We start from the raw sequence: 26184 nt of genomic DNA on the forward strand, positions 1-26184 counted from the left end.
GCCAAACAACTCACAGTAATTTCTCAGCATACTTCATGTGGCTTAAAATCCCCCAAACCAAGGAAAATTATATGAACTATTAGTGTTGCTTTCAGCAGGGAGACCTATCAGATACTGAACACTTTCAAGTTCTGGCTTATTAGTAGTTGGAAGTGTAACTAATATTCACTGTAAACACACCAGTCAGACTTGATGATAAAGAATTACTAGCCTTGGAACACATGCCCCACTTTCTCTGCATTTCACTGTTAACTTATTCTGAAAACAACACTTAAATAGCAAACACAATAACTCTGGTGCGGTACTAACATTCCAAACTTTCCAAAATAACCATCTGAGCAGCAATTCAATTTGCAAAGCAATTTGGCTAAACCTTGAGGCTAATAAACTGCTTGATTAAATTAAGGAGTAAAAGGTAATAAATATTCAAAACACTTGATAATGCTTTGTTTTACATAAAGAACATTTAATGCGAGTCTCACTGGAAAACCTGTCAGTTTTTATACCTTAAATAGTGTTTTGCATTTAGAAACACCAAGTGATTCCATTTGCTGCCTTTGATTATTGTCTTCTGTCACTTTAATCATGCTGATAAAATTACACAATTTCTTTGAAGTAAAATCTGTTTACAATGCAGTTTTAATATAGCTTTGCAGCACATACTTCTATGCATTTTTATTTAGTTACTCCTTACCTAGCAATACTTTGCTTTGTTCTTGAGCCCTCATCAGCCTGGGGTTTGCTCTAAAGTTCTCCCAGGGAGGAACTAAATAAAATGCAGTTAACCCTTAACAAAGAGATGGTCTGGAACAATGGACTGAGCCTGGGCACGGTGACAGCTCTCCCAAGTCTCTCCCAGCCCTGCCAGTGGCTCACTGCACAGACATGTCCTTGGCACCCACCAGCACTCTTACTGAATCCTGCTGGTTTTGTTTCACAGCACCTCTGAAATCTGGATGCCAGTTGAGGCCACGATCAGCTCGAACTACATCTTTTCTACCCTCTTTTCTCACACTTCCTTGTCCCACTAGATCGTCCAAAATGCTGCCACCAAAGCATCCCTCTGGCCTTTCACCTGTACCACTTCTCCATCCACGCCCCTTAACTTAATCCATTTTACAATCCACAGGACTGGTCTGGTCTTTAGCTTCACTCCTACCTGCGTGTTTTCTCTCATTTCTCTGTAAAGAACTTTTCTTGCATCTTCTCCTCCGTGCTCTGGCTCTACCCTGCCTTGTGGTACCCCAACCCATAGGCCCCTCTCCCCAACCTGACTGCCACTTTACAGAAAGAACAGTGCCAGGACAGCCCTTCTGAGCTGGAGCTCCAAAACCACCCATAAATGCCAAAACTTCTCAGTGCCTTGGGATTAGATGTGTTCTCCCATGGCACAGCATGTCTGCTCAACTTTAACTGTAAACACTCCCATGCCAGGGTCAAATACAACTGTACTCGCAACTTAGGCAAGAATAGCTGAGGAGAGGTTTGCAGCACGAGGATCAGCTGTACTCCAAAGCTAAAGCCACCAGAGCAACCACAAATCTGGACTGACTCAGTCATGATTGGCCAAATTATCTTGCCTACCTAGGCCAACAGGCAAAGTGAATTCTCGCTGCACAGCACAAGAACTTTCCTTTCCAGCAACCCTCCATATCTTGTAACTGAGCAGATCCCCATTGCCATACCAATTTATTCATCATTTCATCCTGGAGTTAGTGCTTTTCTTGAATTTTGTCATCTACAGTCTGGACACTTTTGTCTTCTAATTTTCATACATAAGGATGACAATGTTGCAAGTTTCGTAAGTGCAAAGCGAAGTGCTCTCCATAGGAGAGCTTTTAGAAACAATCAGGATTTTCAAAGTGACAAACAGCACCATTATTTCATAGAGAACACATAATGCTCCTGAAAAAGCCCTCAGTAAATTCCATCTCCCAATAATATTTTTACATTTATAAATTGCGTAAAAGCTTATTTCCTGAAATCAAAGTATCTGCATCCAACACAAATCCTCATGGGTTTGTTAAAGGGTGTTTCTTTTTTATACCAACAAGAAAAAGAATTATACAATTTAAGTCCTCTAAGTATCAAATTTAAAATATTTCTTTCAGATCTTGAGCATTAAACCCTGGTAAGTGCTAGTTGCTGATGTTGCTTCTTAATTGTTGTTATACACTGATAAGTAAGCTAAAACTGTGAGAAAATACAATTAGTTTAGAAAAACTGATTTAGCCATAAGCTGCCTCTTTTAACTTTTTACGGTATCCATGACAACCATTGGTCCATTTATTAAATAATACTGGTGTAATACACAAGTACTAAAAGTCCTAACAATAAACAGCAACATTTATTTAAGTGTGTTGAGGTCAAGCACACAATTCAACCTGTACTAAAACAAAAAGGAGGAAAAAATAGGCTTCAGACTATAGCTTTCCTTACCTTAAAGTCATCTGGGAGCAGTAACTTGGATGTCCTTAGGAAGCTTAATATATATCTGAAAATTTCGCCATCTCGATCAATGAAATAATGTTGTTTTAAACTGTCCAAGACAATAGGCTCCATGCCATTAAACAGGTGACTTATTCTGAAAAAAAGAAAAGAAAAAGAAATGGGCAAAAGAGACAAAATATCATTACACCCTCAGGGCTTAAGAACATCCAGCCAATTTAGTTGCATCAATTCAGTGTGCATGAAGTAATATCTTAATTTGGTGACAAACAAGTGCACAAAGACAGATGCCTTAGACACATGTGTGCACCCACATGCTCAAACACATGAAGCATGTGTGCACATGCAGACACAGGCACATACCAGTAGCAAGTGCCTTGAGCTCATGCTGCCCCAAATCAGGGCTGCAAATTAGGACAATGATCCCAACAAGGAAAGCGCCTACAAAACCCTTTCCCCATGGCTGGCAGAGTAATTTTGGTGAGAATATTTGTCACAAATATACAACCCTGTCCACATGTCCTACTAATGGAGAAACAAATGGTTAGTCAGAGATGGGTTCCTGGACATGAGCTTTTCCTCTAGTTTGGCTGTCATTTTTATCAACCACCATCAAAACCTTTCCATGTTAGAGGAGAGGCTGTCCATCCATGGAGATAAGCTCTATGGATCCCTCAGTGCTGGATAAGTGACCATCCAACACTAAATGTTTTAGCAAACCAGCAATCAAATCAAATGCAGCATCTGTAGCATTGCCTGTGGGACAAGAGTCCCACTGCCAGCGGTCCTGGGGATAAGAGTCTGGCAGAAGAAAAGCAATGTGGCACATCTTTTATGAGCAAAGAAAAGGAAGTGAGACCTATGAGACCTGGGGATCAGCTGGTTACAGGACCAAAATCAGCTCTAAATGCCTGGCTTCTCTCAGAAGACTTAGTCTTCCCATGAGAAATAACACAGCTGAATATATATTCCTGTTGTGGTTTAAGCCCAGCCAGTAACTCCTTACCATGCAGTCATTCGCTCATTCCCCCCTCTTCCTCCCCCCATTCCTGGAGGGATGGGGAGGAGAATCAAAAGAATGTAACTCCCACAGGCTGAGATAAGAACAGTCCAGTAACTAAGGTATAACACAAACCACTGCTGCTACCACCAATAATAATAATGATAAGGGAAATAACAAGGGAAGAGAATACAACTGCTCACCACCCACCGACCGATACCCAGCCTGACCCAAACAGTGATCTAGCCCTTCCGTGTAACTGCCCCCAGTTTATATACTGGGCATGATGTGCTGTGGTATGGAATAACTCTTTGGCTAGTTTGGGTCAGGTGTTCTGTCTCTGATTCCTCCCAGCTTCCCCTCCTCCCTGGCAGATCATGAGACTCAGAAAGTCCTTGGTCAGAGTAAACATTACTGAGCAGTAACTAAAACCATTGGTGTTATCAGCATTGTTCCCAGGCTGAAAGTCAAAAGCACAGCACTGCACCAGCTACTAAGAAGGAGAAAAAATGACTGCTACTGCTGAATCCAGGGCATTCTTGAAAGGAATACTGCAGGAGACAGACAGTTATGACCTATTAAGTAACTTAGTCCATCTCTCTGAGAGTGCAGCATTGTTCCCAACTGCAGAGTGTCTTGTGTTTCGAAGTCAAATCTTAAATAACCTTGCCAGTGGGGACTCCTCCACTTCCCAGAGAGACTATCCCACAGCCCGCTGGATTTCACTATTGAGCCAGCCCTTCAACTCGGCCATGCAATCCTGCTGTATCCATCACTGAGAGCAGGGCAGGGCTTTCCTCTGCCACGGGTAACAAGCTCACCAAACCCTTCCAAAAGGCAGTGGCCAGCACAGCTGATAGATGCTGCAGCTGCACCCTCACTGCCTCCATGCTTCCCATAGCACCACCCCAAGCTTTTCAACCACTAGCAAGGGAAACAGATGCAAGGGGAAGGTTTGCTCCATCACCCTGACAATGGGAAGGGGCAAGTTTGCTCCCCCACCAATGCTGGTGCTTCCAGCTGCACCCCAAAATGCATGCCTGTGGGTTCATGCAATGTGGTAAGATTTGCTCTCCACAGCTGCACCTCAGCCTGATCTTCTAACCTGCTAATTTACTTGAACATTTAATTAATGTGCCATTAATTTCTAAATTAGCATCAAAAGAAGCATGACCAGCAGGTGGAGGAGGTGATCCTGCCCCTCTACTCGGCTCTTGTGAGCCTCACTTGGCATATTGTGTGCAGTTCTGGTGTCCTCAACATAAGAAGGACATACAGCTGTTGGAGCAAGTCAAGAGGAGGGCCATGAGGATGATCAGAGGGCTGGAGCACCTCCAGTATGAAGACAAGCTGAGAAAGTTGGGGCTGTTCATCCTGGAGAAGAGAAGGCTGTGTGGAGACCTCATAGCAGCCTTCCAGTATCTGAAGGGGACTAAAAGGCTGCTGGAGAGGGACTCTTCATCAGGGACTGCAGTGATAGGACAAGGGGTAATGCATTCAAACAGGGTAAGTTTAGGTTAGATATAAGGAAAAACTTCTTTACTGTGAGGGTAGTCAGGCACTGCAATAGGTTGCCCAAGGAAGCTGGGAATGCTCCATCCCTGGCAGTGTTCACAGCCAGGCTGGATGGAGTCTTGGCTGACATGGCTTAGTGTGAGGTGTCCGTGCCCATAGCAGGGGGGTTGAAGCTAGATGATCTTAAGGTCTTTTCCAGCCATAACTATTCTGTGTTTCTATATTAAAGAAAACTGGCTTAGCAAGTGCCCACTGAATTCAGCTAAAAAAGCTTTCCTGCCCTCTTAAGCAAGCTCCAGGTTTTACTGCCTGCTCTCATGTCTATGTCAGCAATCATCTAGTCTGAGTTACTTAAGAGAATAAACAAATGCTCCCCTAAACCCTAATTATAGTATTTTTACACTTTTTCATCAACCTCTAGGTTTTCAGTGGTCGACCCTGAGACAAAGGGGCACAAAATCACAAAATGGAATATAGAAACCTTTAGAATTAGTTTTAAGTAATGTTAAGTTTGATGGCTTTGTAACAGTAGCAATGGAAAATTACTGAGGTGATACATATACATAGAGGAAATACATAGAGGAAAATACATAGAAGAAAAAAAAACAGAGTACAGCTAGAGAACATACTGAGAATTCTCACAAGATAAATCGTTATAGTTGACATAGTTTTAAGAAAATCAGTCTAGAAGAACAGGACACAGGGATAAGGAGTATCTGGGAACCACAGGTGTCCAGGATGGGCTACAGTTAAACTAACTAATAAGTACGATTATTATGTCTCTGGTGCTAACAAACCAATTAAACTGGTATGAGCATCTACTGCGCGTGCTTCAAAGGCTGCCAGAAGTGATGAAGACTGTTGGAAGAAGTAAACGACCCTCAGAGACCACCATCACAATTCTGTATGCATGCGGGGAACTTTCTGCAAAATTATGTAATCCATACGTAGACTCATGAATATGTATGTATGCCCAGGGACTATAAAAGGACAGCTTGTGTGGAAATTGGGAGACACAGGTTAGGAGGAGCTATCCCTTGTGTCTCCTGGCACCGCAATAAAGAATACCTGCTTGTCAGCGTGAAAAGTTTGTTGGCAAGTTTGTTCCGGCAGTTTTCTCTGAATCAACCCCTCAGCTTTTGGAATCAGGAATACAGAGGATCAGAGGCCAGCTATACTCCAACTGAAAAAGAGATACTGGCAGCCTATGAAAGGGTTCGAGCTGCTTCAGAAGTGATTGTCACTGAAGCACAGCTGCTCCTGGCACCCCGGTTGCCTGTGCTGGGGTGGATCCTCAAAGGCCAGGTCTCCTCTACACATCATGCAACTGATGCTACATGGAGTAAGTGGAATGCACTAATTACACAAGCTCAAATAGGAAATTGCAGTCGTCCAGGAATTCTAGAAGTCATCATGGACTGGCCAGAGGGCAAAGATTTTGGAATGTCACCAGAGGAGGAGGTGATGTGTGCTGAAGAGGCCCCAACATAAAATAAACTGTCAGAAAGTGAAAAGCAGTATGCCTTGTTTACTGATGGGTCCTGACATGTTGTACGAAAGCATCAGAGATGGAAGGCAGCTGTATTGAGTCCCCCACAACAAGTTGCAGAAACTGATGAAGGAGAGTGTGAATAGAGTCAGTTTGCAGAGGTGAAAGCCATCCAGCTGGCCTTGGACATTGCTGAACGAGAAAAGAACCCAGTACTTTATCTCTATACTGACTCATGGATGGTGACAAATGCCCTGTGGGGGTGGTTGCAGCAATGGAAGCAGAGCAACTGGCAAGGCAGAGGTAAACCCATCTGGGCTGCTGCACTGTGGCAAGATACCACTTCCCCGGTGCAAAACCTGGTGGTGAAGGTATGCCACATAGATGCTCATGTACCCAAGAGTCGGGCCACTGAAGAACACCAGAACAACCATCAGGTGGATAAAGCTGCTAAGACAGAAGTGGTTCAGATGGCCTTAGTTAGGCAACATAAGGGTGAATTGGTTTTAGCCCAGTGTGCCCATGACACTGCAGGCCATCGGGGCAGAGACGCAACATACAGATGGGGACCTGATCGAGGGATTAATTTGAAAATGATCACTATTGCCCAGGTTATTCACGAGTGTGAAACATATGCTGTGATTAAGTAAACCAAACAGTTAAAGCCTCTCTGGTATGGAGTATGATGGCTGAAGTACAAATATGGGGAGGCCTGGCAGACTGATTATATCAAACTCCCACCAACCTGCCAAGGCAAGCGCCATGTGCTTACCATCGTGGAAGCAACCACCGGATGGCTCGAAATGTGCTGTGCCCCACGCCATTGCCTGGGACATTATCCCGGGCCTTGACAAACAGAACTTGTGGTGAAACAGCACCCCAGAGGGAACTGAGTCAGACAAGGGAATCATTTCCAGAACAACCTTATAGACACTTGGAAGAATTTGCTGGGGAAGACGGTCTGGATTATTCCTGCTTCAAGTAAAGGAAAACCTACACTAGTGGGATTTCTTTTGCTCAGGAACCCAGATATACTTGGTGGGTAATGTGGGAAGATGGGGAATTCCGATGTGTACATCAAGGGGATTTGATTTTAGGGGAAAACAGCCAATGAATTCAGTTGTACCATAGAATCATAGAATAGAATCATAGAATAGTTAGGGTTGGAAAGGACCTTAAAATCATCTAGTTCCAGCCCCCCTGCCATGGGCAGGGACACCTCACACTAAACCATGTCACGCAAGGCCTCTTCCAACCTGGCCTTGAACACCGCCAGGGATGGAGCATTCACAACTTCCCTGGGCAACCTCTTCCAGTGCCTCACCATCCTTACAGTAAAGAACTTCCTCCTTATATCCAATCTAAACTTCCCCTGTTTAAGTCTGAACCCATTACACCTTGTCCTATCACTACAGTCCCTAATGAACAGTCCCTCGCCAGCAGCCTTGTGGACCCCCTTCAGATACTGGAAGGATGCTATGAGGTCTCCAAGCAGCCTTCTCTTCTCCAGGCTGAACAGCCCCAACTTTCTCAGCCTATCTTCAAAAGGGAGGTGCTCCAGTCCCTTGATCATCCTCATGGCCCTCCTCTAGACTTGTTCCAACAGTTCCATGTCCTTTTTATGTTGAGGACAACAAAACTTCACACAATACTCCAAGTGAGGTCTCACGAGAGCAGAGCAAAGGGGCAGGATCACCTCCTTCAACCTCCCTCACGCTCCTCGTGATGCAGCCCAGGATATGGTTGGCTTTCTGGGCTGTGAGCACACACTGCCGGCTCATGTTCATTTTCTCATCGACCAACACCCCTAAGTCCTTCTCCACAGGGCTGCTCTGAATCTCTTCTCTGCCCAACTTGTAGCTATGCCTGGGATTGCTCCAGCCCAGGTGTAGGACCTTGCCCTTGTCATGGTTAAACTTCATAAGGTTGGCATCAGCCCACATTACAAGCATGTCAAGGTCCATCTGGATGGCATCCCTTCCCTCCAGCGTATCAACCAAACCACACAGCTTTGTGTCACTGGCAAACTTGCTGAGGGCACACTCAATCCCACTGTCCAAGGTCACTGACAAAGGTGGTAAGCAAGACCTATTCCAACACCAATACCTGACGGACACTGCTCATTACTGGTCTCCAGCTGGATATTGAGCCACTGACCACAACTCTTTGTGTGCGGCCATCCAACCAGTTCTTTATGTGCTGAGTGGTCCATCTATCAATTTGATGTCTCTGCCATTTAGAGACAAGGATGTTGTGTGGGACAATGTCAAACGCTTTGCACATGTCCAGGTAGATGACGTCAACTGCTCTACCCCTGTCCATCAGTTCCGTAGCCCCGTCATAGAAGGCTGCCAAATTGGTCAGGCAGGATTTCCCATTAGTGAAGCCATGCTGGCTGTCACCAACCACCTTGTTGTTTTTCATGTGCCTTAGCATACCTTTCAGGAGAATCTGTTCCAAGATTCTGCCAGGGATGGAGGTGAGACTGGTCTGTAATTCCCTGGGTTATCTATTTTCCCTTTCATGAAAATGGGGGTTATATTACCCTTTTTCCAGTTATCAGGAGCTTCACCTGACTGCCATGATTTTTCAAATATAGTGGACAGTAGCTTAGCAACTTCATTCGCCAGCTCCTTCAGGACCCGCAAATGGATTTCATCAGGTCATATAAACTTGTGCATGTTCATATTCTTAAGATGGTCTCGAACCAAAACCTCTCCTGCAGTGGGCCTAATGTCTTCATTCTCACAGTTCCTGTGCATGCTTTCCAAGTCTTGGGTGGTGTGATCAGAGCATTTGCCAGTGAAGACTGAGGCAAAGAAGGCATTAAGAGCATCAGCCTTCTCCAAATGCAGGATAGCCAGATCACGGCTCGGGTCAGGCTGGGTATCGGTCAATGGGTGGTGAGCGGTTGTATTCTCTTCTGTTGTTATTTCCCTTATCGTTATTATTATTGGGGGTAGCAGTAGTGGTTTTGTGTTATACCTTAGTCACTGGACTGTTCTTATCTCAACCCGTAGGAGTTACATTCTTTCGATTCTCCTCCCCATCCCTCCAGGAGCGGGGGGTGGAAGGAGGGGGGAGTGAGCTAGCGGCTGCGGCATTCTGAGTTACTGGCTGGGCTTAAAACACAACAAACAGTATCAGAGAACACCGTTTGGTTCACGCTGCGATATTTAATTTATATAATCCCAAGGTTTGGTAAGCCTACAGTAATTCATTATTTTCTTTTTCATTGTCATTTTAGGTTTAAATATATCACCTTGTACAGTATTAAGTTTTATTCCAGAAACCATACTGTTAATTTATTTCCTTAGGCATGCACATGAGCAATTGTGCTGTGAGGGTTAGACTGAAATCATAGGAAACACTGATAGAGCAGGTCATGTTTCAGTACGGTACATTTATTGAATAAATTTGTGTGGCTACTGAAAGTTTTGAGATCTTACACCTAAATAAGCTGTGCTGTGGCTTCAACCTCCCCCCTTTTGCTGCCCTTGGTCTGTGAAGCCTGTTGGGCTCTGCCACACATATGGGGGAAGGTTTGCCAGCAGCAACAGGGCACAGAGAAGACTGTGTACAAAATGTTAACTGGCCACTCTTTAATGTAGTGAAGCACTTTTTTGGTAATGAAAACACGAATTTTAAGGCCTTTGTGGAGTGCCCTGAGCTGTATTTCTTCACCAGCAAAATTACTGCTGGGGAAAGAAACTTGCGAATTGTGGAAAGATTTAACTGCCACCCCAAAACCAGAATGATGGATAGTTTAAGGATTTATTTGATGTTTTAGGGTGATGCTATGTTCCGCAAACCAAATTAACTGCAGCATGTTGTAACAGTGCTTGCCGGAAGTGCTCCTGCTTCTCCCTTCTTGCCAGTATAAACAGTACCTGTAGAAAGTCCATCAGAAAATGCAACATTGTGAGAACACGAAGGGAATTCATATGGCAGATGCAAAAGGGAAGTTCACCTGACAGGGTTACTCATCATGTGTGAAGCCATGGAAAAGAGCACAGTGCCTGGGGGTAGCTCCACAAGCCCCACCAGGACCTGATGGTGCTTTGTGTAGGGGTCTTGGGAGACCAGAATGAAATGCTGCGTGCAGAAGCATGGAAGCAAAATGTGTGCAGGCAAGTCAGCAAGTGCAATGGGATAAGAATGGTTTTGCACTGTGCAGACTTGTTAGTGTTCAGTCAGAAATGAGGTACCAATCTGGCTGGTGGGCTCAGGAAGTTGCTCCCTCCAGTGCCCCACTATGTGATGAGAGCTAAAAGTCATGGGGAGCAACTGCAGCTCTCAGATGAGCAGTGATCACCCCAAGAATGGCTGGGTTTTGGTGGACAAATTGGGTAATGGTGTTTTCAGGAGGCACTTGCTTATGGCATGTGGGAATGGTACTTCTATTGATGTTTGCGAAGAGGTGGGAGGCACAAGAAAACAGTCACAGCAAAAAGAGCCGCATTTGGATCCTACAGCAATGGGTGAGTCTGAGCAATGAACACTTCTTCAGCATTCCCACCTTTTGCAAGAGATGCTTCACTTTCTAATTTAAAAACCCTTTTAAGATTTCTGTCCAAGATTTAATCTCCAGAGAGGGAGCAGACTGAGCCAAGATCAATCCAAGTAGTTGCAAGCCTAAGGATGGTAAACTTGCCTTTCCATTGCCTCTACTTCCCTGGACAGGTCCTGCAATGCTCACACCATCTTCCCAGTGCACGGGCTCTTCCTAGCCATCTATCCCTACTCCCCAGTTCCGCCTGCCCTCCCAGCAATGAGCTCTTCCCCACCACTCTGCAGTGCTGCTCACCCTGACCCTCACCTGGTCTCTGCTCCTGGCCACCACTACACCATGCAGAGCAGAGTACCAATAGGGTCAGTGTCCAGCCTCCAGCTCAGCAGGTGTCACCAGCACCTCAAATCCTGTCTGGATCCTCTTCCTTGCTCCTCCCAACACCCAAAATACAACCTGTTGATCCTATTTCTACAATTTCTTTGTGCTTCTGCTGTTTCTAATAAAGGCTTTTTACATTTTCAGTAATGTTTCGCCAAAACATCAAGGGGCAAGTTTTTAGCTTTGTACTGATTTTACTATGATATTAATTGTATTTATTGAATTAAAAACAAACAACACAGCCAGCTGTCATAGTTTAAGCCCAGCTGGTAACTCAGAACCCTTCAGCCACTTGCTCACTGCTCCCCTTCTTTCTGACACCACCCCCCCCTGCTCCCAGAGCAATGGGGAGGAGAATCAAAATAATGTAATTCCCACAGGTTGAGGTAAGAACAGTCCAGTAACTAAGGTATAATACAAAACTACTACTACTACCACTAATAATTATAAGGGAAATAACAAGGGAAGAGAGTATAAAACTAAAAGGGGAAAGGAAAAAACCCCAATAAACACAAGTGATGCACAATACGATTGCTCACCACCAGCTGACCCATACCCAGCCCAACCTGAGCAGCAATCTTGGCTTTCTGGATAACTCCCCCCAGTTTATATACTGGGCATGACATACTGTGGTATGGAATACCCCTTTGGCTAGTTTGGGTCAGGTGTCCTGTCTCTGCTTCCTCATAGCTTCTTGTGCTCCTTCTCACCAGTAGGCTATGAGAGACTGAAAAGTCCTTGATGGGGGTAAGCACTACTTAGCAACAACTAAAACAATGGTGTGTTATAAGCATTGTTCTCAGACTGAAGTCGAAAACACAGCACTGCCCCAAATACTAAGAAGGAGAAAAATAACTGCTACATCTGAACCCAAGACACCAGCCAGCTCACAAGGACAGGAGTGAAAGTAAAGTATTTTCTTAGTTTCTTGGGCAGGGGAGGAAGCTGCATGCAAGCACCTACTGACGCCTGCTGCTACCCACAGCCCCCACAGTGCTAGGACATATTTTCCATGCAAGGTCCTTGCAGCACCTGTCAAGATGGGAGCACAGAGGGGGCCTGTGGAGCAGGGACTCCAGCCCCCAGAGCAGAGCTCACCACACACCATCTCTTTCATAAATTCACCCAAATCCATCTTGGAAGCTCTCAGAGCTTTTTGCATACCCAGCTTCCTCTGAAGCAACCTCAAATCTTCCCGACTGAGCACAGCCACAGCTCTGTATATCACAAACACTGTAAGGGAATTTAAGGGCACTTTGAGATAGGAATGTTTTGGGGGTAGAGGGGGTTGCTTTCTGTTTTAAGGCCAGTTCAGCAATTTTCTTGACAGCTCCTTTCTTTTATTATTAAAAAAGAACTTCTGTTTTCTGTTCAAAGGATTTAGAGGCTGAGACACTTGAGCTTGTTCAGCCTGGAGAAGAGAAGGCACTGGGGAGACTGAGTCTTACAATACTGCGGAGAAGGACTTGGGGGTGCTGGTCGATGAGAAAATGAACATGAGCCGGCAGTGTGCGCTTGCAGCCCAGAAAGCCAACCATATCCTGGGCTGCATCAAAAGGAGTGTGACCAGCAGGTCGAAGGAGGTGATCCTACCCCTTTATTCTGCTCTCGTGAGACCTCACTTGGAGTATTGTGTTCAGTTCTGTTGTCCTCAGCATAAAAAGGACATGGATCTGTTGGAACAAGTCTAGAGGAGGGCCACGAGAATGATCAGGGGACTGGAGCACCTCCCATATGAAGATCGGCTGAGAAAGTTGAGGCTGTTCAGCCTGGAGAAGAGAAGGCTGCATGGAGACCTCATAGCAGCCTTCCAGTATCTGAAGGGGGCCTATAGGGATGCTGGGGAGGGACTCTTCATTAGGGACTGTAGTGGTAGTACAAGGGGTAAGGAGTTAAAACTTAAACAGGGGAAGTTTAGATTGGATATAAGGAGGAAATTCCTTCCTGTTAGGGTGGTGAGGCACTGGAATAGGTTGTCCAGGGAGGTTGTGAATGCTCCATCCCTGGCAGTGTTCAAGGCCAGGTTGGACGAGGCCTTGGGTCATATGGTTTAGGGCAAGGTGTCCCTGCCCATGGCAGGGGGATTGGAACTTGATGATCTTGAGGTCCTTTCCAACCCTAACTACTCTATGATTCTATGATTCTATAATACCTAAAGGGGATCACAAAAAATCTAGAGAGGGACTTTTTACAAGGGCATGTAGTTACAGGACAAGGGGGGAATTGTTTTAAACTTAAAAAGGGTAGATTTAGATTAGAAATTAGGAAGAAGTTCTTCCCTGTGAGGGTGGTGAGACACTTGAACAGGTTGCCTAGAGAAGCTGTGGCTGCCCCATCCCTGGCAGTGTTCAAGGCCAGGTTGGAAAGGGCTTGGAGCAACCTGGTCTAGTGGAAGTTCTGTGGGGAGCTGTTACAGACTGCCTGATCAAGAGGACTCTGTGGATGAAGCACTCTATAGACAGAGAGGAGCAGCCTCATGCTCGCAGGCCCTTGTCCTCATGGGGGACTTTAACCATCCTTATATCTGTTGGAGACAGTACAGCCCAGCACAAGCAATCCAGGAGGTTCCTCGATTGTGTGGAAGACAACTTTCTTCTGCAATAGAGGAGCCAACAAGGAGAGATGCCAGGCTTGACCTCATGCTCACCAACAGGGGGGAGCTGGTTGGAAATGTGATGCTCCAGGGCAGCCTTGGTTGTAGTGATCATGAGATGGTCGAGTTCGATATTGTCAGGACAGTGAGAAGAGTATGCAGCAAGCTCACTTCCCTGGACTTCAAGAGAGCAAACTTTGGCCTCTTCAGGAACCTGCTTAGTATGGTTTAATGGGATAAAGCCCTAGAGGGCAGGGGGGGAGAAAGACTGCTGGTTGACTCTTCATTAGGGACTGTAGTGATAGGACAAGGGGTAATGGGTTAAAACTTAAACAGGGGATGTTTAGATTGGATATAAGGAGGAAATTATTTCCTGTTAGGGTGGTGAGGCACTGGAATAGGTTGCCCAAGGAAGTTGTGAATGCTCCATCCCTGGCAGTGTTCAAGGCCAGGTTGGATGAGGCCTTGGGTGATATGGTTTAGAGCAACGTGTCCCTGCCCATGGCAGGGGGGTTGGAACTTAATTATCTTAAGGTCCTTTCCAACCCTAACTATTCTATGATTCTATAATTCTATGACAAGAACAAGGAGAGACCTCGGTTCCCAAGCCCCACCACTGGGGGAGCCACCATGGTTCTGTCCCATCCCACCCACTCAGCCAGCACAGCAACACCATGTGAGTAAAACACTATCACAGCATTTCACTAAAAGTATTAATTTAAGTAATTACATGATTAATATTTAACTGTTCCATGATATTTTTGTCATTCATAATTTAGTTGTTTACATTTATTAAAAATCGATTCTGTAGACACTTTTCCTGCCCAATGTCAAATCAGCAGTGAGTGCACATTTCAGCAAACTCTCATTAAAATGTGTCTCTTTCCTAATTTTATGGGAGGAAAGGAGAAGAAGAGAGAAATGCACCCTCCTTCTCCACTCAGCACATATGCGCAGCGAAGCCGACAAGATCTCTGCAGCTCTCCCTGCCTTTTATCCAGCGGCTGTCAGTCATACTTGGCTGTTGGACTTTGCTGTGGAGCTGGAGGAAGAGGAAAAAGGTTGTTTAGAGCTGGAACACAGAGCATGACCTCAAACTGCCCTATGGGGCACATTAGCAAAGGGTCCCAGGTGTACAAGTGCAGTCATTGCTGTTGAGAACAAGCAGTGCTGTTTATCTCTTAAATATTTGCTCAAGGTGGGTAGGATAGATACTGTTATCTGCTTGGAAATGAAAAAATGCTGTGAATTGGAGCAGATTTGCTCAAGACCAGGGAGCCTTACGCTGTGTCTGGCATAGCTGTGTCTGTTACAAGCCTGTATGTCCCATCACAAAGAAGTAACTTCTGGGAAAGAAAGGGAAAGCCACTACAGCAGTTGTGCCTACCCCAATGCCTGCATGGCAGGAGCCAGCTCTCTGCTGGCACTGCTACATCCCAGTCACAGCAGCACAGTCTGGGGTAGGCACAGGACAGTGCCGCCAGGGCTTCACAGTAATGCTTTTCATATTTCTATTATTTTAACTGTAAAACTCCTGGGGTTTATGCATAAATTCCTAGCAAAGCAAACTAATGGAGAAAGCACCTGCAGCTGCTTTCCCCAGGGAGGTATGTTAAACACCCAATGCATTGGTGTCCTGGGTTCAGCAGTAGCAGTCATTTTTCTCCTTCTTGGTAGCTGGTGCAGTGCTGTGTTTTGACTTTCAGCTGGGAACAGAGCTGAAAAACAATGATGTTTTGGTTTGGCCAAGGACTTTGTGGGCCTCATGCTCTGCCAGGGAGGAGGGAAGCTGGGAGGAAGCAGAGACAGGACACCTGACCCAAACTGACCAAAGAGGTATTCCATACCACAGCACGTCATGCCCTGGATGTAACTGGGAGAGTGACCCGGAAGGGGGATAGAGAGTGGACTGCAGGGTTGGAGGAGGTATTGGTCGGTGCTTGGTCGGGCTGGGGGGGGCAAGTAATCGGTCGCCTGGTGATGAGGTGTTGTATTCTCTTCCCTTGTTATTTTCTTTATCATTACTATTATTGGTGGCAGCAGTAGTGATTTGTGTTATACCTTAGTTACTAAACTGTTCTTATCTCAACCCGTGGGAGTTGCATTCTTTCTGATTCTCCTCTCCATCCCTCCGAGAGTAGGGGGAGGGCAAGAAAGGGGGGGAGTGAGTGAGTGAAAGCTGTCTGGTTGAGGTTTAAACCACGACAGTTCATTTTGGCGCCCAACGTGGGGCACGAGGGGTTGAGATAACGACAGATCTGACCGTCACAATGATGATTTATTGGATCTCAGAGCTTCAGAATGTTGTAACTTACTTAGAGCCGGTATTTGCTGTGTTAGTGTTTATCAAGTGTGGGGCTTGGGCTAAGGTTCTTGTCTCACTGTACTTTATGGCAATGACTTGTAATACGGGCGAGCTCCAGCAGCAGGGCGGGACGGACGTGGTCGTGGACTGGTCCCTGGCCGTCCGGCTGCTCCTCACCGTCCTGGCCCTCGCCCTCACCTCCGTCTGCGTGAGGCTCTGGGAAGCCGAGGGGGTGCGGCCCCGGGAGCCGGCGGCTGCTGAAGCGGCCCGGGAGAGCGGCCCCGGGGACCAAGCGGGAGCGGGACCGGAGGCCGCGAGGGGAAGGCTGCCGGTGGAGGAGGTCGGGGCGGTCGAGGAGCGGGAGGAGGCGGCTGCTGAGCAGCGGGAGAAGGCGGCGGAGGAGCCGAGCCCCGTAGAGGAGCCGAGCCCCGCGGCCGAGCCCAGCCCCACGACGGCCGAGAGCATTCCCCGGAAGCCGCCCGCCGAGCCCCAGGAGGACGCAGGAGACCCCGCAGCATTTCCCAGCAAGGCAGAGGAGGAAGAGCTGGACTCGGGAAAAGAGAAGCTGGTGATGGGAGAGCCGGCAAGCACAGCAGCTGCACCAGCCCCAGTGACAAGTACAGCAGCATTGTATGAGAGTTCTGAAGGTTTTGAATGGCCTTTGGGTATCCTTGGGACCTGCCTGCTGATTGTGATGGTGTTCACTATGTTGGCACATATGCAGAGTGTGTTTTACCCACCACCATTGTGTCTGATCCCAAAATTTAAGCAGAGTCGGGTTTGGGTCTTGTCTGGGGTTAGACAACAATATGGGAGGACCAAGAGGTTTTCTCCAAGACTGGAGAATCATGAGTGGCAGGGCATGTGGGACAGTATGGGCAAGTATCTAGTCCACTGGGCCCCTCCAGTGCTTTGGAAACATTGGAGATGGAAGGACAATGAATTATTTTGAGCCTGGTGGGCCCATGACCCTTAAGGCCAACAGAGCAGAGATGCAACATAGAGATGGACTAATGATCGAGGGGTGGACCTAACAATGGACACTACTGCCCAGGTTATTCATGTGTGTGAACACCGCACACAGCCTCTCCTGTTCTGAAAGACTGTTACAAGAGATGGAGCCTGACATCATGGACCAAATGGACTCAGCAGCTTTATAGGGACTAGTCTTTGCACTAAGATAGAAGTGCACTGAGATCGGAGTGATGGTATATTGAAAATGTAGGATCTGAGCATGACGTGAATGGTATGGAATAAGGGGTGGATAATGTCCTGGGTTCAGCAGTAGCAGTCATTTTTCTCCTTGGTAGCTGGTGCAGTGCTGTGTTTTGACTTTCAGCTGGGAACAGAGCTGAAAAACACTGATGTTTTGGTTTGGCCAAGGACTTTGTGGGCCTCATGCTCTGGCAGGGAGGAGGGAAGCTGGGAGGAAGCAGAGACAGGACACCTGACCCAAACTGACCAAAGAGGTATTCCATACCACAGCACGTCATGCCCAGGATGTAACTGGGAGAGTGACCCGGAAGGGGGATAGAGAGTGGACTGCAGGGTTGGAGGAGGTATCGGTCGGTGCTTGGTCGGGCTGGGGGGGGCAAGTAATCGGTCGCCTGGTGATGAGGTGTTGTATTCTCTTCCCTTGTTATTTTCTTTATCATTACTATTATTGGTGGCAGCAGTAGTGATTTGTGTTATACCTTAGTTACTAAACTGTTCTTATCTCAACCCGTGGGAGTTGCATTCTTTCTGATTCTCCTCTCCATCCCTCCGAGAGTAGGGGGAGGGCAAGAAAGGGGGGGAGTGAGTGAGTGAAAGCTGTCTGGTTGAGGTTTAAACCACGACAATTGGAAAAGAATGCAGGTCTGTCTGGAGAAAGACAAGGAGCAGCTGAGCAGCAATCAGGTGTCTTCTGCCTTCTGGCCTGACAGTAGTAATGAGGGAGGGATGATAAAACATTGTCTCTGCTAGGACACATGATCCCTCATGCCCTGTATAGTGAGGAATGTGGCTAAAGGTTGCATCTGGCTGCAGTAGGTTTTCTGATCTGCCTTAATGTAAAATTTCAGCTATAATTAGCACAAAAATCCATATACAAAGCTCTGTTGTATGGTTATACCATACCTTCACACACTGCTACCTGATCAGTGGTTTTAATCCCTTCTCTAATTATGGGAAACTAGCATGAAGGAGAGGCACCATCTGCAGCGCAGGTCTGTGCACAGATGACAGGCTGCAGTAACTGTGTGGGCTTCAGCCTTACATCTCTGCCACAGTTCCCATTTTAATCCAAGATAACATTTTGACCATCTCAGATTGCTTCAGACACACATTTGACTTGGAGGGTGCTTCGGCTGGGAGAATTTTGGTTTAAGCATCTTAAAAATGTTTTATTTGTACAGTGATGGGAAAAAGTGTGTGTGAGAGTATCAGTCTTAAATTGGAAGTATAAACTGCTGCTCTTCAAACTATAAATCCAAGCAATCATGTGTGCTTTGGGACCAGTTCATGTGCCTGAAGACATGGAGAGATGCTCCAAAGGGGGTTTCTGGCATAAACAAGCTCAAAGCAGGTACTTCTCCCACCACTCCTACAAGATCAGGGTGAGCACCCACATTTCAGCAGGGCAGCCTCAAATGCCAGAGTCCTCCAGTCACTGCCTGGCCTTGTACAGGCATTGCTCAGCCCCAGTCCCTTCAATCCTGATGGCACAAGTGAGCAACCACAGATATTTAAGTACAAAACTGACATGTGAGACCCAAATGGAGATACTAAAGCCTGTAACCCCAAAGCCCCTCTCTCAATTTTGAACAAAAAAAGAACATCAAATAGTAGGGTCTGATCTCAGCAGAGGGATGGAGGAGGTAACGCACAAGGTAACAGGTTTTATCCATCTCCAGTTTCTACAACCTCCTGTTCCTGCCTTCCAGTACTGATCCTGGAATGTCACAGGAGGTTTTTTTGAGCCATATGCTCACTTTGCTGTGCTTTCGAAGGATATTACACGCATTATCTATTAAGCACCTGAAGGAACTACAGGATCTATTACCTAGATTTAATACTTCATATTTTGCTGCTCAGGCTAGAATATCTATTTTTGCAATAGCTCAGAGCTAGTGTATATAGCATCAACATGTATTTTTAAGTCAATCATCCATAAAGAACATTATCATCTACCACACAGAATCAGTCTTAGGAAGTTCTGGAAGGTGTTTTTTTTCTGTTCTTTATACCATCACTAAAAAGCAAAATTTGATATGTAATGGATTTTGTAGTTAAGACAAAGGCACAGACAAGTATGTTTTCAGTTCTCTGTTACTATCAAAGTCCACTGAAGCAACAGGTAATAAAATCCACTGAAGTGGAAGTTACCTATTATTTTTGAAATATCACAATGCATTCATGGTAAGGATAAGAGGTCTTACAGTTCTTTCTTTTCCACCTGTTGTTAACAGCCTGTCTCCATACTTAAGACAATTTGGTGGGTGACTGTGATATATAATTTCATGGAAATATATGTGTAATTTTAGATTTTAATACATGGTACTTATTTTTTAATATGTAGAGACAGTATTGCCTATACATAAATTAGCAGTTAAGAAATTAAGAACACTAATAGCAGCTAGAGAAGCCAGTCTCTTCCTGCATTAAAAAATTGTCTTGGTAGTCAAGAGCCACCCTGTTCCTGCATCCATGCGGCCAAGCATCCCATCAGGTCTTGAGGGAGTAGGAGGAGTGCTTAAACAACTACAGCGAGCAGACCAGCGACTAAGAGAATTGAGACTCCCATGAGCTTTCCTTTCCAGGCTTTTCATTCCCACCAAATTTTCAAGGATCTTAACCCTTAGCCCTTCACCTCATTGGGATAGTGGGATTAGGCACATCAGAACTTGCAGCTCATCTCAAATTTATTAGCAGCACATTTGTCGCCAGGGCCCTGCTTCTACCACCCATCTCACAGGAAGTCAATAGCTCAGGAACAAGTGCTGCTTAACCCTGAGTAACGGTGGCAGAATCCAGCTCTCCATCAGGCTAATGGTTTTATTCTGCCTTATGAAAATAGCATTTGTCTATTCCAGTGTGTTATTTTAACAGCTATAAAAAAACTTCATTGAAGAAACAGTTTCTAGTATGTTAATGCTATATTACAAATTCTTTCATTGCATTTGTCCTATAACCACATTTATAAGCAGAGTAAGACACAAACAGAACAGCACTCATCACTACACACACCAGCATCCCACCACATTTATTTAAGTCATCAGTCCTGAAATGTCTTTTCTGTGCTTAACAGCAAAGTTACAAACCTGTAACTTACAAATACAGGTACAATTTGCACTTCTCCATTAAAAGTTCCCTATGTAACAGTTCATCCTTTGTAACAGGGACAGTGCCAAACAGCCCCCCATCATTTTTTTATGCTTAATCATACCGTTTGCATTCATTTAGTCTGGCAATGCTGCGCTTGAATAACCATGAACAGAACAGAGGCTTTGGCCATGGATGGTGTGCACATGCAAGGCAGCACAACGAAAGCAGTTACTGTAGTTCAGGACAGGCCAGTTCTGTCTCCCTTACTCCTAAGTAGCAGTAACTGCTTGCTGAGAGTAAGAAGGGCAGAGTCTGGCTGACTTGCACATTTTTAATAAAAGTAACCAAATAATATTAGAATGTAATAGAAATCCTCAAAATGCAGAAATTGTTAACAGTAGGAGCTAAATATTAACTTTCCAGCAAAATATGCCGAAGTCCAGGTAACTGCAAAGAAGCTCATACATTCCTGTAAATACCTAGCTCTATGGGAATTCCTCTCAATTTAAAATTATGGATTTACATTTAAAGAAGCACATTAGCTGGATTTCCAGTACTGTCATTTTTTTTGGTATAAAATTCAGGTTACTTTTAGTCTTCTTGTGTCTTTTCATAGAATCATAGAATAGTTACAGTTGGAAAGGACCTTAAGATCATCTAGTTACAATCCCCCTGCCATGGGCAGGGACACCTCACCCAAGGCTCTGTCCAACCTGTCAGTGAACACCATGAGAGATGGAGCATTGACTACTTCCCTGGGCAACACATTCCAGTGCCTCACCACCCTCACAGTAAAGAATTTCTTCCTTATATCCAATCTTAAACTTCCCCTGTTTAAGTTTGAATCCATTACCCCTTGTCCTATCACTACAGTCCCTAATGAACAGTCCCTCGCCAGAAGCCTTGTAGACCCCCTTCAGATACTGGAAGGTTGCTATGAGGTCTCCATGCAGCCTTCTCTTCTCCAGGCTGAACAGCCCCAACTTCCTCAGCCTGTCTTCATAAGGGAGGTTCTCCAGCCCCCTTATCATCCTCATGCCCCTCCTCTGGACTTTTTCCTACAGTTCCATGTCCTTTTTATGTTGAGGACAAAAGAACTGTACACAGTACTCCAGGTGAGGTCTCACAAGAGCAGAGTAGAGGGGCAGGATCATCTACTTTGACCTTGGCTTTCTGGGCTGTGAGTGCCCATTGCCAGCTCATGTTAAGTTCCTTATCAACCAACACCCCCAAATCCTTCTCCACAGGTCTGCTCTGAATTTCTTCTCTGCCCAACCTGTAGCTGTGCCTGGAATCGCCCTGAGTCAGGTAAAGGACCTTGCACTTAGATTGGATGAACTTCATAAGGTTGCCATCAGCCTACCTCACAAGTATGTCAAGGTCCCTCTGAATGGCATCCCTTCCTTCCAAAAAACCACACAGCTTGGTGTCATTGGCAAACTTGCTGAGGGCACAAACAATCCCACTGTCCATGTCACCCACAAAGATGGTGAACAAGATCAGTTCGAATACTGATCCCGGAAAGACACCATTCTGGTTTCCAAATGGACATTGAGCCACTGACCACAACTTTTTGCGTGCGCCCATCCAGCCAGTTCTTTATCCACCAAGTGGTCCACTATCAAATTAATGTCTCTCCAATTTAGAGACAAGGAGGTCATGTGGGACAGTGTTGAATGCTTTGCACATGTCCAGGTAGATGACGTCAACTGCTCTACCCCATCCATCAGTTCCGTAGCCCCATCATAAAAGACCACCAAATTGGCCAGGCAGGATTTCCCATTAGTGAAGCCATGCTGGCTGTCACCAACTACCTTGTTATTTTTAATGTGCCTTAGCATGCCTTCCACGAGAATCTGCTCTATGGTTTTGCCAGGCACAGAGGTGAGACTGACTGGTCTGTAATTCCCTGTGTCATCCATTTTCCCCTTCTTGAAAATGGGGGTTATATTACCCTTTTTCCAGTCGTCGGGAAATTCAGCTGAATGCCATGACTTTTCAAATATGATGGAAAGTGGCTTAGCAACTTCAATCACCAGATTTCTGCAGGAACTGTGAATGGATTTCATCAGGTCATATGGACTTGTTCATGTTCACATTCTTAAGATGGTCTTGAAGCAGATCCTCTCCTACAGTGGGGCTAGGGTCTTCATTCTCACAGTCCCTGCATCTGCCTTCCAAGACATGGGTGGTGTGTTCAGAGCATTTGCCAGTGAAGACTGAGGCAAAGAAATCATTGAAAACCTCAGCCTTCTCCAAATCCAGGGTAGCCAATTGTCCCAATAGCTTCCGGAGAGGGCCCATGTTTTCCCTAGTCTGTCTTTTATTTGCAATGGAACTATAGAACCTCTTCCTGTTATCTTTCACATCCCTAGCCAAGTTTAATTCTAACTGGGCCTTAGCTTTCCTAAGCTGGTGTTGTGGTTTAAGCACAGCTGGCAACCCAGAAACCACGCAGCCATTCGCTCACTCCCCCCTCTTCATCCCCCCTCTCCTGGAGGGATGTGGAGGAGAATCGAAAGAATGTAACTCCCATGGGTTGAGGTAAGAACAGTCCAGTAACAAAGGTATAACACAAACCACTGCTGCTACCACCAATAATAAAAATAAGGGAAATAACAATGAAGAGAATACAACCTCTCACCACCCACAGACTGATACCCAGCCTGACTCGAGGAGTGAACTAGCCCTTCTGGGGAACTGCCCCCAGTTTATATACTGTGCATGATGTGCTGCAGTATGGAATACTCCTTTGGCTAGTTTAGGTCAGGTGTCCTGTCTCTGCTTCCTCCGGACATCCCCTCTTCCCTGGCAGAGCATGAAAATCAGAAAATCCTTGGTCAGAGTAAACATCACTGAGCAGCAACTAAAACTATCGGTGTTATCAGCGCTGTTCCCAGGCTGATAGTCAAAAACACAGCACTGCACCAGCTACTAAGAAAGAGAAAAAATGACTGCTACTGCTGAACCCAGGACAGTATCCACCCCTTACTCCATACCATTCACATCATGCTCAGATCCCACATTTTCAATATGCCACCACTCATCTCCTATGCACATATACACATCCACACACACGCAAAGAGAGTGATCATTCCTAAGTGCATGGACCAATCCTTATAAAGCTGCTGAGTCCATCCAGTCCATGATGTCACGGTCCATCTCTTGTAACAGTCCTTCAGAGCAGGAGAGGCTGTGTGCAGTGTTGGATCTTTGCCTGCAGATGATACTGCAGAACTCGTCTGGTTTCATCAAAGTTCATTCTTTGTTGGGATGATGGTTGGAGGGAAGTCAGGGCCAGTCTCTGGTGACCTGAAGACATCTAGTTGGTGGGCTATAAAAGTATTACACAGCAGGCAACAGCATGCAATTGAGTTCATTGGCTGTTTTCCCCTAAAATCAACACCCCCTGAGGTACACATTGGACTTCCCCATCTTCCCACATTACCCACCAAGTATATCCGGGTCCCTGAGCAAAAGCAATCCCACGAGTGGGTTTGCCTTTACCTGAAGCAGGAATAACCCAGACTGTCTTCCCCAGCAAATTCTTTACATGTACCACAGGAACTTTATCCCCTTTTCCTTCTGCAACAGGTGACTGAGCTGCGGGATGCTATTAATAGACTGCAAGATGTCAGGGTTGCTGAGAGGAAGCAGGAATGCTTGCTCCTGGCCCAAACTGCGCAGGGACCTCAAGCTTCCCTGCTCATGAAGGAAAGAAGGAGGCCGTTAACCCGGGAAGCTGGGAATTAGTGACAAAAAAAAAAAAAAAAAGGAGGAAAAGACAATTAAAAGCAAGGGACATCCTCCTAAATCTGTTGTCCCCACACAGAACAGCTTTGCTGTCCTGCAGGGGGCTCATGAGGAAACGCACTCGCGCCAGGAACAGTCGGCTGATGCACTGGTAAAGATCTCTACTGGTGCTGCCAGGAAAAAGCACCGGGTCGTAGTAGTAGGGGACTCTACTTTGAAAGGGACAGAAGCACTCATCTGTCGGGCTGACCCAGTCTCAAGGGAGGTGTGTTGCTTACCAGGGGCACGGATCAGGGATGTGGCAGAGAGGATGCCTGCTCTAGTAAGTCCCACAGACTATTACCCACTTCTAGTGATACATGTGGGTGCTAGGGATATTGACAGTAGTACCCTGGGGAACATAAAGAAGGGCTACAGAGCCCTGGGGGATGTGGTTAGGGGCTCTGGAGCTCCAATAGTCTTTTCGTCAATTCTCCAGGATACAGGGAAGGACCTAAAAAAAGCTAGGAGGATTAGCCAGGTTAATAAATGTTTAAAAAAGTGGTGTCATAGTCAGGGGTTTGGGTGTCTTGAACACAGGACCCAAGTTTGTAGGCCAGGTCTACCGGGGGCTGGTGGAGCTGGTCCGATAAAGAAGGGGAAGAGCAGTTTTGGTAGGTGGCTTGCCAGACTGGTCAAGGAAGCTTTAAACTAGATGTGTTGGGGGAGGGGGGCATCATTCCACCCCAACACACCCAGTCACCTACCAGCACCTATAATAAATGCTCGGAGCAATGTAGAGATATTCCAGCTGCTCCAGCCAATGAGCCGGCTTCATTTGGAGCTCGGCTCAGATGCCTCTATACAAACACACGTAGCATGGGGAACAAACAAGAGGAATTACAGATGTGTGCACATCTACGGGGGTATGACATTATAGGCATCACAGAAACATGGTGGGATGGCTCCTATGACTGGAGTGTCAGAATGGGAGGTTACAGGCTGTTTAGAAAAGACAGGCCCGGCAGGCGGGGAGGGAGAGTTGCCCTTTATGTTAGGGATAGGCTGGAGAGTATGGAACTCTGTCTGGGGACTGATGAGCAGTTAACAGAGAGTTTGTGGGTCAGAGTTAAATGGAAAACAGCTATGGGAGACAGTACTGTGGGGATCTGTTACAGACCGCCTGATCAAAAGGACTCTGTGGATGAAGCACTCTATAGACAGATAGGAAAAGCCTCACGCTCACAGGCCCTCGTTCTCATGGGTGACTTCAACCACCCTGACATCTGTTGGAATGACGAAACGACCCGGCACATGCAATCCCAGAGGTTCCTCGATTGCGTGGAACACAGCTTCCTTCCGCAAGTAATAGAGGAGCCAACAAGAGAGGTGCCAGGCTTGACCTTGTGCTCACCAACAGGGAAGGGCTCGTTGGAAATGTGACACTTTGCTGATGACACCAAGCTGTGTGGTTAGGTTGATACACTTGAGGGAAGGGATGCCATCCAGAGGGACCTTGACACGCTTGTGAGGTGGGCTGATGCCAACCTCATGAAGTTTAACCATGACAAGGGCAAGGTCCTACACCTGGGTCAGAGCAATCCCAGGCACAGCTACAGGTTAGGCAAAGAAGAGACTCAGAGCAGCCCTGCGGACTTGGGGGTGCTGGTTGATGAGAAAATGAACATGAGCTGGCAGTGTGAGCTTGCAGCCCAGAAAGACAACCGCATCCTGGTCTGCATCAAAAGGAGTGTGACCAGCATGTTGAAGGAGGTGATCCTGCCCCTTTACTCTGCTCTTGTGAGCCCTCACCTGGAGTATTGTGTGCAGTTCTGGTGTCCTCAACATAAAAAGGACATGGAACTGTTGGAACAAGTCCAGAGAAGGGCCACAAGGATGATCAGGG

General features: G+C 46.2%; 1 protein-coding gene across 2 annotated transcripts in view; it reads right to left on the reverse strand.

The window, feature by feature from the left end:
* The window catches only part of LOC133212141 (BTB/POZ domain-containing protein kctd15-like), a 64612-nt gene that overhangs the window by 18346 nt on the left and 20082 nt on the right, over positions 1-26184 (reverse strand). For both annotated transcript variants that reach the window (XM_061353210.1, XM_061353203.1), the window contains exon 3: positions 2440-2584. In XM_061353210.1, coding sequence (XP_061209194.1) covers positions 2440-2584 — 145 coding nt within the window. The remainder of the gene's footprint in view (positions 1-2439; positions 2585-26184) is intronic.

This window comes from Neopsephotus bourkii, unplaced genomic scaffold, assembly GCF_033783945.1.
Source record: "Neopsephotus bourkii isolate Nb327-2 ecotype Australia unplaced genomic scaffold, CSIRO-AGI_Nbou_v1 NB_59, whole genome shotgun sequence".
Taxonomy (NCBI): domain Eukaryota; kingdom Metazoa; phylum Chordata; class Aves; order Psittaciformes; family Psittacidae; genus Neopsephotus; species Neopsephotus bourkii.